Raw genomic sequence first — 15,469 nt, forward strand, 5'->3', positions numbered from 1 at the left:
ATGCTGCTGGCCCAGAGGGCCGGCAGCTCTGAAGCCTCAGCAGTGCCACCGGGAGAGATGACTCTCCTAAGGAATGCAGGAGCCCCGGGGCCTACTCCAGGTATTAAAGAAATTTAAAAAAAAATCATGGGAGCCAAGGTCAGTGGGGAAACCCCTCCGGGAAAACCACTGGGGCTGTGGGAGCTGGCTTTCCTACCGACAGCCCTCTCCTTGTTCAATTAAAGCTTCCTTCCCGGCTGCTGTTGAGAGGCTGCCTCTATTTAGTCTCCCTACATGGCATGGGGGGGTGGGGGGGAGTCGCTGCCATCAGCTAAATGCTGATGGCACCATAAAATGGCCCTTAATTGGGGCTTTAATTATGGAAATTGAAAGCAAAAATTACAATCGTGAAACCCAAATTAAGGACCAGTAATAATGTTGATCCTTTCAATAGTATGAACAGGACTTGGCTGTCTGTTACTCAATCCATTTTCTCTTGTAGTGCTGTTGGCATGGTCAACATATTTAAATTAAGTAATCATGTGAGGAGACTGGGACATACTTGGGATTGAAATCAATCCAGTCTGATAGGACGGAAGGCCCCGACAGGCATAAAGGTTCTGTGTGAACGGAGTTTGGGCCAACTCAGCTCAGTTCCTGAAACCTTACAACATTATACATAAATTCAAAACTAGACTGTCTTGCAAGATGGCTGGTGTGGGTTGTGGAAAACAAGTTACCCAGATTGACTGGACACATACTTGAAAATACCCTGAACGCAAGTTAGCTAATTAATTAGTACACTGTAAAATTATTTTATGTGCTTTTGTAACTGTTAATAACCTATTTAAATAAAATGGCTTAATCTCTTTGTTAAAATACTAATAGGAATTTTGTACAAATTCATTAACCAAGATATTAAAAACAGAGCTCAGAGTGATTCCCAATTCATTGCTGGGCTAGAGTAAATAGTTATCCTACAACTAGGATGTTCATTATCTGTTCTGAGGGTCTTGGTACTGATTTTGCTCAATACTGATAATCATGAAAAAAAATCCAAAAAGAGAAACCAATTTTTCTGCTCCAAAAAAAAAGGCCTAAAGGTATGTTTTCGAAAAGGAACACAATGCTCCTTGTCTCCAAACTATGAATGCAAAATTTAGACTTATTTTTTGGCTGCTTTAATGGAAAACATGGCAGAAACATTGGAGGAAAATTAGAAAAGTACATTTTTTTTTAAAGGTTAGAGACTGGGGAATGTCCGTATTTAGAGGGACCTGGGTGTCCTTGTACACAAATCACAGAAAGCAAGTACATCAAGCAATTATGAAAGCAAATTGTACATTAGCCTTTATTATAAAGGGATCGGAGTTTAAGGGTAAAGAAGTCTTATTACATTTATATAGGGCTTTGGTGAGATCACAACTAGTGTACTGTGTACAGTTTTGCTCTCTTACCTAGAGGGAGTGCAACCAAGGTTCACTAGACTGATTCTTGGGAATGAGGGGATTGTCCTATGAGGGAAGATTGAGTAGACTAGGCCTATATTCCCTAGAATTTAGAAGAATGAGAAATGATCTCATTGAAGCATATAAAATTCTTAAGGGGTTTGACAGAGTAGATGCTGGAAGGATATTTCCACTGGTTGGGAAGCCTAGAAATAATGGTCACAATCTCAGAATAAGGGATCTGTCATTTAGAACTGAGATGAGGAGCATTTTCTTCACTGAGAGGGTTGTGAATCTTTGGAATAAGTCTACCCCAGAGGGCTGTGGATGCTCAGTCTGAGTATATTGAAGATAAATATCGATAGATTTTTGGATACTGATGGAATCAAGGAATATGGGGATAGTGCAGGAAGGTGAATTGGAGGTAGATCAGCAGGCTCGAAGTCTGAATGGTGTATTCCTGCTCCTATTTCTTGTGTTCTTATGTTCTAATTGCTCTTCTTGTCTGTTTTATTTATGCTGAGAACACAGTTCTACATTTATAGGTCATTTGTAACTGGTGAAGCAAAAATCAGAGAACCCACAAGCTAAACTGGTTTCATTCACTTTGCTGCATGATGCACAACAGGCTTCATTTCTAACTCTTGCTATCAGGAAAATAACATCAAAGCCTGTGCTGGAGCACATTTGTTTCACCATTCCGTCCAAGAGCAAATTATAGTTATTGCAAGCGTTAAAGCAATGCATTAAAAGGACAAGTTGCTAGTTTTTCATTTAGGGTGATAAAATTTCATTTTTAAAATCACTTCATTTGACAGGCAGTCCATAATTCTGTGACACTCACTGGAATAATGAATACTGTGATGAGTATATGTCCATTTCAGGAATGTGGAGGCGGAAACAATCATTGATGTAATCAGTCCAAATTTTGTGTGTAGCGGAAATAGCATTTGTATGTGGGAATGTGAAAATGCTTAATCACTGTACAGTAACTGTTATCGATGCTGGGTTCCTGATTTGCACTGAAAACACGGTTGGTTGGTTGTTCTATCTTTTCATGTCTAACTACACAAGACTTAGGCAGATTCACTCACCTGGTATTGATACCAGTTTCTGCAGCTCTTTCTTAAGTCGGGTTATTTCTTTACACAGTTGTATATCATCCATCCTAGAAAAAATGTCAGAATAACCATAATACATGATTCTACATTGGTAATATGATAATTCACAGAAATGTAGTATGAAAGAAGAATATTTTCTTCAGAGTGTTATCATCCCTACAAATAGACAATACTGAACTCTGGTAGACAGCTTTTCCTTTCAAATGTAAATAGGATAGGAAAATCCAATGAGGAAATCTTTGAGACAATATAATGCATAGAAAATTAACTAATTAGTTCCACAAGGTATTAATAATAAAGGCAATCAAAACTGTGGGCAACATTACTTCAAAAGGTAAGCAACATTTTCCTCACCATAATTTACATTTTGTATTTCTTAACAGTGGATTCAATGCTCTCATGAACATTCTCCCATTTATCTTATTGTTTTTATAAGATCATTTTACCTTTAACTGGTGGGCCTCCTCATTACTGATTTTCTTAAATAGAATGTGTTGCTTCACTAATCACCACCACTTTGGCTACAGAATCTTACTACTTGGTGTTACATGACATAACCATAAAGTACATATAGCTTTGTAGGGAATGAATGTTACTGGACTCGTAATCCAGAGGCCTGGACTGATCATCCGACAACATGACTTCAAATCCCACTCATGGGAGATGGGGAATTTAAATTCAGTCAATAAATAAATCTGGAATTAAAAAGCTAGTATCAGTAACGGTTATCATGAAACTACCAGATTGTGATAAAAACCCATCTGATTCACTAATTAGAATGTCCTTTAGTGAAGGAAATCTGCTGTCCTTACCCAGTCTCTGGTTCGGCCACAACTGGAGTATTGCATCTAGTTCAGGTCACCACACTTAAGGAGGATTTGAGGGTCCTTGAGAGGGTGCAGAGGAGATTTACCAGAATGATTCCAGGGATGGGGGATTTTAGTTGCAAGGTTAGGTTGGAAAAACTGGGGTTGTTCTCCCTGGAGCAAAGATTGAGGGGAGATTTAATAGAAGTGTACAAGATTATGACAGGCTTAGAGAAGTTAGACAAGAAAAAATTATTTCCATTAACAAATGGTACAAGGACTGGGGGACACAGATTGAAAGTTTTGGGCAAGAGATGCAGGGGAAATAGGAGGAAGAACTTTTTTTACGCAGCAGGTAGTAATGACCTGGAACTCGCTGCCCACAAGGGTGGTAGAAGTGGAGACAATCAATGACTTCAAGGGGAAATTGGATGGCCACTTGAAGGAAATAGACTTGCAGGGCTACGGGGACCGAGCCAGGAAGTGGGACTGACTGAGTAGCTTCGTGGAGAGCTGGCATGGACCCAATGGGCCAAATGGCCTCCTTTTGTGCCGTAAATGGCATCAGGTCTCTATGACTCTGGCCTATATATGACTTCAGACCACAGCAATGTGGTTGACTGTTAACCTCTATGAATGAATAAAAAATAAGCAATATACTGAAAATGATTTTAAAGTCCCCTCTATAATCAGCTCCCATTATCTGACTACTGTAGGATATTGAGCAAAGAAGTGGAAAAAAGATCAGCAACATACAAAATAAAATTGCAACATTAAATAACTAGTTAATGGATAGCTTTTAAAAATTCCCTCTAAAGTTCATATATTTCTCATGAAGAATTTAATCTAATAAATTATTTTGCACATAAACCGGGACGTGCTTTATTGCTGAACTATAACCAACAGTCGTGTTCCATTTAAAGGACAATTTTCGAGTCCCATGAATTACAGTGCAAAAAATTGACAATTTTCTAATCTGGTACCATTTCTAAAATTGTACTTTCCATTACGAAATTGTTTGCTCATTGCATTGATGCCACTATACTGGAAGTGGTATTGGTCTTACTCTGACAAAAATAACAGCCCGAATTTTGCGGTCAGCGGTGGTGATGGCACTTGCTGCTGACCTCAAAGGAAACTGCCCACAATGATCTAGTGATCTATGTGGCATGGATTTCCGCTTTCCTGACATTAGTTTGATTTTGGCGCCGTCAAGGGGATCTCCAGGTGTTCAGCAATAGTGATGTGATCAACCAGGCTAAGCAGCCAACCACTTTGAAGAATTCTCAAAGACAGCAAACCAGGAAGTAAAATGCACTGATTATTCTTTACTTCTTATAAATCTTACAAAGGGTGAAATAAAGATTGTGATATACAATAGGAATGTTAGAAACTGAAATATCAATAATTAAAAAGCTTTGAAATTATCATGTGAAAATTAGACATTCTACAAATATAAAACTAGTTTTTCAGAGCTAGAAAGGTTGTTCAGTTATGACTTAATACATAGTTAAAAACCAAGTTATATCTCATTCACCTAGACTTAACAATATCCTTTTTTGTAGCGATATTATAGCATAAAAGGGGAACTTCACGTTGGTTCAAGAGATTTCTACAGATTGCTGACTGTAGGGACTTCAACAGCGTCCTCTATGAAGGAGCAGGGAATCATTGGCAGCAACTTCTGGATTTCCACATTTAACTGTGCATGCGTGGATGCCAGAAGCTGCCGTCAGTTTCACAGTTGTAAAGACAGTGAAATCTGACACTTTTGTCATCATTACAACTGCAAAATCTGGGCCAATGTTTTTGGATATTTTCAAGCTAAAAAAAATTATGGAAAAAGAACTGGAAAAATTTAATGTGTCGTCTTTCAGAAAATGTCAGCTGATACAACCAGACACTTTTATTGCTCAAATGACCCTGCCATCCCTCTGCACATGCATCTATTCTCCTCCCTTGAGGGGGAGGAGAGGGGCGGGAGGAGAAAAATACTCAATGCACACAATCATCATTAAAATTCTCTTTCGGGTAAAGAGAAGCATCAACCAAATGTTTGCAGGGACTCCCAGCTTTTGACTCCAGCTTCTAACTCAATTAAAGAGTCTCAACTTCAGTAATGAAGCACAGTGGGAAAAGAAACAGATCCAAATCATAGCAGAAGGGGCCTCTGAGAGGTGTTCAATTATAGTTGCTGGAAATTATTACATAGCTGTAATCCAGCCATGTTGTGATATCTGTTTTATACTGCTTCAGTTTCACTCTTGTGGTTTTATGTCATCTAAACGCCTCTATTAGAATAATGTGTTGTAATTAAACCCAACAAAAAAGTGATGGGCTGAGAGTGGGTTCACAGGAGCTATTCAATTCAATATTATGAAATACAATAGTAGGAGAGAATCCAAAAGACCTAGTAGTTCTGGATAATATTTTGGAACACTGGAGTTTTGCGTTTATGGTTTATTTTCTTAGTCAAATCCCTCAAGTATTTGTAGACTCATATTATATACAAAGGGGACTCAAACCAGCCTGCATCAACATTCCCAGATAAAAACAAGATATGAAAAGAATTCTCCTCCTTGTTCAGCAGAAATAAATTCCTCTGAAATATTACAGAATGGGAACAAGCAATTATCTAATATGTGCTTCTGTCATGTGTCAAAGCAGAAAATCTCCACTTAAGTTATGAGCAGTTTAGAGCTCCAGCCATGGAAGGTAATTGAAAATACATTTTATCAGGGTTCTACATCACTGCTAGGCTGGATGTCTCTTCCTTTGCTGTTTGCTAGTGGTTTCCATCATTTCAGTAATTATGGATGAAATGCCCATTACAACAAAAATGGATAATCACCTATTTTTCTTTACAAGCGAAGACCCACTAATGAAGTTGGCAATCTTACTTTCATGGAATCTTCCTGTACAGAAGGAAGCCATTTGGCCCATTGTGTCTATGCCAGCTCTTTGAAGGAGCAATCCAGTTAGTCCCACTCCACCCACCCCCTCTTTCCCCATAGGCCTGTAAATTTTTCATTTTCAAGTATTTATCCAATTCACTTTTTTAAGTTGAAACTACTTCTACCACCTTTTCAGGCAGTGCATTCCAAATCATAACACACTGAATAAGAAACAATTTCTCCCTCACTTCCTCCACTTCTTTTTGCCAACTATCTTAAATCTGTGTCCCTTAGTTATTGATGATCCTGCCAGTGAAAACAGTTTAACCTTATTTACTCTATCAAAACCCCTCAATTTTGAATGCATCTATTAACTCTCCCCATAACCTTCTCTATTCTAAGAATCATCTCGACTTCTCTCGTCCCTCCTCATAACTGAAATCACTCAACCCTTTCAAAGACAAATATTCTGCAATTATGGAGGAATCAGGCAGTCTCCCATGTTTCAGGATGTAAATTTCTGTTTACCACTGAAAAGAAATGCATAAAAATCCTGTTCACTGCACTGGGTACCATTTATCTACATATTTACATTATAGAGAGTAATATATGCATTTTGAGGCAGTAACAAATATTGGGGTGTAGCCGAGAATGGTTTGACCCTGGCTATTAAAGTTAACAATATCAAATAGACCACTCCTTGTCCTTCCTAACACATTGCCATGTATGAGGTGTTCTCCATGAAACACAATTCCACTTCTGTGCTATACTCCGTTAAAAACAGGTTAAAGAGATGGATTTCATACAGAATTGTTAAGCATTCATAGACTCATATCCTGTTGTGTAACTCCAAAGGCTATAATATCTAATTATTAAGGTATCTAATAGAGGGAATCTAGTCCCAGAGGTACTGCTGCAATTCATTTAGTAAATTCCGAGATGAGGTGTAGAGAATCAAGAAGAAATAATATACCAGTTGAAACATAGATCTCACAAAGATAATTATGGATGTGGAATGTGATTCAGCCCAGCTAAATTCATTCATCCAGAAGGATCCTAAATTGTCTCAATATTAGCATCCAATTGTTTCAAAGGATTCCAGGTTTGTTGCCTCCACTACTCTTCCTGGAAGACCATTTCATGTCTTGATCACTGTGTGAAAAAGAATTCAGTACTAAATTTACCTTTCACTAGTTTGAAACTGTATCCCCTTGTCGTACTCTCAATTTAATTTCAAGTAAAACTCTGGATTTTTAACATTTTCATTCTCTGTAGTATCTTATATACTCCTAACGGATCATCTCTCAGATGCCTCCTTTCCAGGATGTAAAACTCAACATTTCCAGTTTTTCCTCATAACTCAGATCTTTAACAATAGATATCAACCTTAAGGCTCTTCTTTGTACTGCCCCCAACACCTCAATATCTCCCTTACATTTTGATGACCAGAACTGGACACTATAGTGAAGATGTGATCGAAAATAGTTGGGTCAAGATTTCTTTTGACTTTGACTCTGCTGTTTTGGCAGTGTAGTTTTATGTTCTATTGGCCAGGTTGATTGCTGCTCTGTATTCATTGAAGACATGAAGTGTCACTAAGATTCCTGAGTATCTTTAGCTTAATTCTTAGCTCCTTGAAGAGCATTGAGTACATAGGGCAGTTATTTATTCTTCTGATATGTAGTACTCTACACTTGCGCCATTAAATTTTCTCTGACATTTTTCTGAGCTTTTACATATTTTGTCCAACTCATTTTGTAAGTTGAGAAGCTTCTTCTGATTCTACTGTCCCCTTGTTTACTATCATTTGCAAATTTGACCAATCTGCATTGAGTTTCTGGGCTGTATTTTACCAGCCCCTCGATGCCTTGGGTTGTGGAAGGGGGTGGGGAGGCCCGTAGAACGGTGTGGGGAAAGGCCCGCCTCGACCCCCGACACATATTACCAGCAGCAGGGGGACATCAGTGGGGCCTCCCCACTGCTAGGTGGCGGGGCCTTGATCTAAATATTTAAATGAACATAAAATAGATGTAAATGAATTTACCTGCTAGCAGCAGCCATCCCACGCCGATTTTAGGGCCGCCGATCGCACCTCGCGTACTGTCGGAACTCCATACGGAGTTCCAAGGCGAGAACCTGGTGGGGAGGGGGGAGGAATAAAATTTTCAGGGTGGGAGGGGTGGGGGAGCAGGGAAAACAATTTTTATTATCTGTGGGGGATGGTGGGAAGGGGTTGAGGGTCAAAGGGAACATATTTCGTGGGGGGTGGGGGGAGTTCAGGATATCAATAAGTTTATTATGGGAGGCGAGAGTAATTTATGAAAATTATCCATTGGGGGTGGGAGACGGGATTTAGAGTTGAAATAAAATTTTATTTTTATTTCCTGCAGACCGGGTCCTTTAAATATTAAAATGTTACTGAAGGGCTTGAAGCCCTTTAAAAATGGGACTGGCGCTTGTGTGGTGGTGCCAGATGCTGTTGCTGGGGACATGGTGGCCAGCCCCCGATGATGTCATCGGGGCGGCCGCTCCACCCCCTCCATTTAAATGTGCCCCCGCGCATAATATCACGGGGGCTCGGCGGTGGCACTTCAGTGTCGGAAAGCCACCGAGCTCAAAGCGCGCCGCCGCAGAGCTCGGTGCGCTAATAAAATTCAGCCCTCTGAATCCAGGACTAGTCCTACCACAAAGCCTTGTGGCACTCCACTCAGCATCTCTCCCACCCCACTGTGACTCTAATAAGTATTCATTGTACTTTTCCCTTCAGCCAGTTTTTTATCCATTCCCATGGTTTTGGCATTGACTGATAGCTTTTTATATGTGACTGCTGTCAAATCGATTCTGTGCTCTCAGTGTGGAGCACTGCACAGCAAGACACATACTGCAATATTGGGCACAGGGTGGAGCTTGCCTACTATGCAACCTTCCCCTGGGTGACTGTACTGATTCAGTTCGCAATCAACCTCTATGCACCTCAGCTATGGGTAGCTTTCAGCCCTAAATAGGAGATCTTCTTTCCGGTGCTTTTCCTATAATTCTTCAGTATCAAAAGAAGCAATTTTGCCAATATTTCTACTTGTAATGTGCCATTCTGAACAACTACACACCACAACCTTCCATTTAAAGGTGGAGAAATTTTAGGAGAGAGTGCCAGTGGACAAGAGTGTGTTTGCAGTTGGAGCAAGTTTTGATTCACCCAATGCTTGAGGATAGATGTTTACCTTTACCACATTTTGAAAACATGGCTGTTGTAAAAATAATGATGGAATAATAGGTATAGCATCTTCATACCAATCTGACCCCAGCATCTATCAGAATAATCATCCAGCTTAGTCCATGCTGTTGTTATTCGACCTTCTCCACACTACCTCGAGGCTATTAACAGTTTTATTTAGTTTTTTAAATTTCTGATTACTTTTGTTTTTAATACCACTTTGGCTGATTTTAGTAAGGAATTATTTGGAGATCATTTTTGACCAGAGGTCTTTTTAAAGGTTCCATATGATCTTAGATCACTAGAGTTATTGACATTATTAGAAAACACCTTTTTTGTCTCCATGTCTCACACACAATGATAAATAACATAAGTGCTGTATCTCTAATCAAGAAACTGATGAAATGTAAAAAATGCATTCATGAATACAAGGTTATCCGGATGTGAAAGCACTGGGGATGGGTTGTCTCTTTTGATACACCATCCATTTATCATTTTCCACTGTACTACCATAAACATCTGCTTGCAGATGCTAAGCCAATCCTCTAGTGGAGAGAACAAGGTTATGAACTCCACATATTCCTATGTCACATGCTGTACGGATCAGTCAGTTATGTTAAGTCAGGAATAGATTCAGGACAAGTCATAGAGTGGAATAGTTCACCTGCTCCCTCATAAACCAATTTTATTTACACCTGCTTTGTTAGGTATATTGAAGATTTGTTTTCCAGTGGAAGTGAAACTTGGACCAGAATTTAATGTCCCCCCCCACTCCGGGAGCGGGCTAGGAGGCGTTGGGGGGGGGGGGGGGTGGCGGGGGCTCCGTGCCTGTTACTTACCCAACCCACAGCAGCCAGGGTTGGGGGGGCAGTGGGGGGGGGTGACAAATGGTCTGTCCGTCCTCAGGCCAATTGAGGCCCTTAAGTGGCCAATTAATTGCCACCTAAGAGCGTTTTCCTGCCACCGCTGGTATTTGACCAGTGGTGGACGGGCACTTCGGCACCTAAGGCGACTGCTTGTTAATACATGGCAGCTTCCTTGTGGGCTGGAGTGGAGGGGGACCCTCCTGTTCAGGCATCCTGTGCCCCATGGAGAGCACCCCCAACAGCATGAGCTGCTCCTGCTAAAACAATCCCCCGTCCTACAGTCCAACACCAACCCCCCAACTTTGCTGTGGCAAAGCCGATTGTACCCGGCGGGGCCTGACCCCCACTTACCTTTTTGGAGGCCAACATCCATGCTCCTCTTCTTGCTGGTTTCAGTCCCAGCAATGGCCACCAGTCCCGGTGGCGCTGCTGGGACGGAAGAGCTCTGATTGGCCATCAGCTCTTGGAGGTGGGACTTTCTGCCTCAGAGGGGTGGAAGCCCTGACTGAAGCCAATTAAAAGTCTGAATCATGCAAAATAGCAACGTGGCTTTCAGGCCTGGCTGAGGCAGGCTTGCCCTCAGCTTTCCAGCTGGTGGGTGGGTCCACCACCTCACCATTCAATTCCAGCCTTGGAGTCATTAGGTTTAAAGTCAGTTCTTCTAATTATTTTAAATAATTGTATAAGGGAACAAAACTGCTTTACTTCCCTTCTCACCTCACATCTTCCGACCCGCAGATCTTGCTAGGCCATAGGCCTCCTGTAGACAGGAAGGCAGATGGGCAACCTGGTGCCAGGATTCAACCAATCCTGTTCAGCTACCCACTAAGAGAAATGCAATAGCAGCCAATTGGCAACTTAATTATTCCTGCTCTTTCCCTTGGAGTGGAGAATTAGGTTGTCTGTGCTCACCATCTCCCTACCACCAAAACTGAGAAATCAGTACAACAGGGAGATTGAACCCATGTCTCTTCACTCTACACTGTAGAGATATGTATGATTTTGGAGAACTCAATGGCTCAGAGTTTGCTGTTGTAGTGACGGCGAAACTGTTAACGGGAATCCAAAAGTTGTCGTCAGTGATTCCCTGCGCCTCCATGGGGTGCGCTATTGATGTCACCGCAGATAGAAATCTTTAGAAGTCACTTGAATTGACATCAACTTCCACCTTTTGCGCGCTAATCTTGCTGTAAAAGCACCCAAAGTTATGTCCTGTTGACTGTGGTGTAATTGGGGTTTTAATGGCATACCAAGTCATACCTATTGCTGAACAATCTCTCTGGCCCTGAAAAAGTAATTCTATATTTGTGGAATGTCAAATTTCTCCATTATGATAAAATTCCATAGTTATTAATAATTTTTTTGATGTTTATATTTCAGCTTCTACCTTCATCTCATGTTTATCCAATCTTTATTTAACTCTCTGTAAAATGATTAAAAGGTGCAAGATAATCAGTGCCTTTTACTTGCTAGTTTGCTGTCTGAGAATTGTTCAATGTGATTGACTGCTTGGCCTGCTTGATGGCAGCTTTGTTGTTGGTCATCAGACCTCCCCTATAGTTGGTGCTAGAATTAAATTAATGTTGGAAAAGGTGAAATCCACACCACATAGATCGCTAGATCTTTGTGGGCAAATTTCTTCAAGGTCAGAAGCGAATGCTATCACTTCGTTACTGACCGCAAAATCCAAGCCAATTTGTTTAAAAAACACCGATTTGATTTTATGCTTGGCTAAAGTGAAGAGGGCAACAATAGCAGGAAGACAATACTCAAGTAATGGGAAGAATTTTCTTCTTGCAGTCAAATATTCTTGATTCTGGAATGTTGGCCTTTAGCTAACACCTCACAAAAGTGAGGAAGTGATACTTCAATTACTGAGCCTTGATTTGACACCATCTGGAGTACTGTGCTGAGCTTTGGCCACCAAACCTCAGGAATGATATATTGGCCTTGGAAAAGCTACAACTCAGTTTCACCAGAATGATAAATGGGCTTAAAGAATTAAATTATGAGGACAGATTTAGATTTTAGATTTAGATTTAGAGATACAGCACTGAAACAGGCCCTTCGGCCCACCGAGTCTGTGCCGACCATTAACCACCCATTTATACTAATCCTACACTAATCCCATATTCCTACCACATCCTCACCTGTCCCTATATTCCCCTGCCACCTACCTATACTAGGGGCAATTTATAATGGCCAATTTACCTATCAACCTGCAAGTCTTTTGGCTGTGGGAGGAAACCGGAGCACCCGAAGGAAACCCACGCAGACACAGGGAGAACTTGCAAACTCCACACAGGCAGTACCCAGAATTGAACCCGGGTTGCTGGAGCTGTGAGGCTGCGGTGCTAACCACTGAGCCACTGTGCCGCCCATATTTGCATAAATTTGCTTTGTATTCCCTTGACTTTAGAAGGCTGAGGGATGATCTAATCAAGGTCCTTAAAATGCTAAAAGGATTTGATAAGGTAGATGTGGAGAAGCTATTTCCACTGTGGGGAAATCCAAAACAAGGGGCCTTCATTTTAAAATTAGAGAAAGCTCATTTAGGAGAGAAATTAGGATGTATTTTTCCCACACAAAGGGTAGTGAAAATCTGGAACCTGTTTGCCCAAAAGACTTTTGATGCTAGGTCAATTGAAATTTCAAGACAGGTCTTTGTTACACAAGAGTATCAAGGGATATGGAGCAAAGGCAGATAAATGGAGTTGAGGTACAGATCAGACATAATAGACTGGCAGATGAGGCTCAAGAGTCTGAATGGCCTACTCCTATTGCTATATGTTGCTATGTTTCTCTCTATTTAGACCATAGGTCTTAGGTGTCCAAAAATTCTTCAGTTAATTCCTGATCATCTAGTCATGTCATACGTGATGTGTACAAAAGGATGTGTTCAATTTCGTTATCTTGGATTTACTCTTATTAAAGCTAACAAAGTTTTATAATTGAATATAATGCTTTACATTTCATTAACATTTAAAAGCTTTGACTTTTTCCACAATGATTTCATATTTCCCCCAACACAGAGTGTGGGTTTCAAAGCATTTTTACAATAACGTCAGGAAATGTCATAAATGGTTTTCTTTTTCAGAGGCTGCTTCAAGAACAAGATGTTCATTGGACAACTGTACACTTCTTTCTCACCCATTCTAGGTTATAAGTACACGATGTTCTTTCCAAATCAGAAAATTAGCTTGTTTGAAAAAAAAAGACATAACCTCTTCCCTCGAACATTTTCTAAAACTAATGTAAATCTTTTTCACACAGCAACACATGGCAAATAAAACGTAATAGCACCATACATTACAACCAAGATACAACAACAATGGGGCAGTATCAGAGTATAAAATATTGTCTGAGCGCAGCACAGAGAGGAACACCGGGTGGGATTCCATGCTCATAATGGAGCTCACCCAACATTCCTTTCAATTAAATTAATAAAAAGAAAATTGTATGGGTTCTGTTATGGCTGCGATCTTCTTTGCCCACTTCTCTTTGTGCTGTGCTCAGGTGAGGCTTTGCTGTCAAATAGTGAACTCTTTAATTAAAGCACCGCTTATATGTCCTATATCTGCAGTTTAACAGTTAACCTCTAATCACAGAATATTACTCATGGAGAATCACAGAAGATATCCACCATGCCCTCCTGTCTCTTCCAAAAGACAGGAAATAACATGCAATAGACCAATGGATACAGGTTAAAACCACCTTAGTTGGGTGTATTTACAGGTTTAGTACACAGAAGATAAATGATACAAGATTTTGAAAAAGTACAAAATTAATAAAATGTAAATAATTTAGCGAAGTATCATGTCCCATTTGGAGCACATTTCTAAGTAGAAATTTAGCGAAGTATCATGTCCCATTTGGAGCACATTTCTAAGTCTGAGGGGAGCAAATACAAGTGTATCCCAGATCAACTGGCAGAACCTTCAATCACCAGATCCGGCCTGACCATATGCTTCCACCAACATGCTTCGTTTTGCTAAGCCAAAATAACCAACTATTCCAGGAATATCCTGCAGGGCAAAAATAGGCTGATATCACATTTAACTATGAGCCTTTACTCTCATCCACTTGTTTCACTTAACTGCAAATAGCTCATGGATTATTTTTTTTATCACCATCTTTGCAGCTACCTCTGCTGCCACCACCACTTCCTCATGGTCCTGTGCCCCGGCCTTCTCTGAGGCTCCCTTTTTCTCTCGACCTGAACACCCTTCTCTCTGCAGTTTTGTTCTCAACACCCCTCCTGTTTTTCCATCCAAGAAACTCAGCTGTTCCCTCAATCCCTTTACCAGTGAACTCCTATCCTGATGCCATGCTAGCTGATATTTTGAATGAATCCCTTTCTCCACTTCAGAACCATTATCTTTACCCATTCTTAAAAAAAAACACCCTTGGCCCTCAAGTTCTTGCCAATTACCACCCAATCCCCAACTTCCCATTTCTTTCTAAAGTCCTTAAATTTGTCATTACCTTCTAATTCCATGCTCATCTCTCCTGTAACTATGTTCAAGTTCTTCCATTCTGGCTTCTGCCTTCTCGTAGCACTGAAACAATCCTAACAAACTACAGAATTGACATCCTCTGTGCCTGTGATAATACAAACCCTCATCATTCTCAGTGCCTCTATAGCATTTAATGATTCAATGTTTTTCCTCCATTGCCAACTCTGGAACAGTGCTTGCATTGCTCCGTTCCTATCACTGCCAACATGTCCACAGTGATTATTTCTCTTCCCTCCACCACACTTACTCCCCGTGTCCCAAAATATCTATCTTTGCTACCTCGTCATTATCTACATGCTGTTTCTCAGTGACATCATTTGCAGACACAGTATCTGTTTCCACAGTTACGCTAATGACACCAAGCTCTACATTTCCTCATGTCTCCACAGCTATGTCCCACCTTTACTATGCAACCTGTTTATTCCTACAACCTCTTTCCGAACGTTTTGTTCATCTCACTCAATACTTTTTTGCATTCCCCCACCCCTTCACTTCAATATTGGTGGAAATACCAACAGCTGCCTGGGACCAACACTTTGGAATTCCCTCCCTAAACTCATCTATTATTTTCCGCCTCTATCTTAAAAAAAAAAATTTCTCAAGACTTTCATTATTTTGCCCGAA

At 40.5% G+C, this 15,469-nt stretch overlaps 1 protein-coding gene across 2 annotated transcripts in view; it reads right to left on the minus strand.

The window, feature by feature from the left end:
• The window catches only part of LOC137384270 (bMERB domain-containing protein 1-like), a 67,703-nt gene that overhangs the window by 18,942 nt on the left and 33,292 nt on the right, over nt 1–15,469 (minus strand). For both annotated transcript variants that reach the window (XM_068058049.1, XM_068058048.1), the window contains exon 5: nt 2,522–2,595. In XM_068058049.1, coding sequence (XP_067914150.1) covers nt 2,522–2,595 — 74 coding nt within the window. The remainder of the gene's footprint in view (nt 1–2,521; nt 2,596–15,469) is intronic.

The sequence above is a fragment of the Heterodontus francisci genome, chromosome 26 (genome assembly GCF_036365525.1).
Source record: "Heterodontus francisci isolate sHetFra1 chromosome 26, sHetFra1.hap1, whole genome shotgun sequence".
NCBI classification, from domain to species: Eukaryota; Metazoa; Chordata; class Chondrichthyes; order Heterodontiformes; family Heterodontidae; genus Heterodontus; species Heterodontus francisci.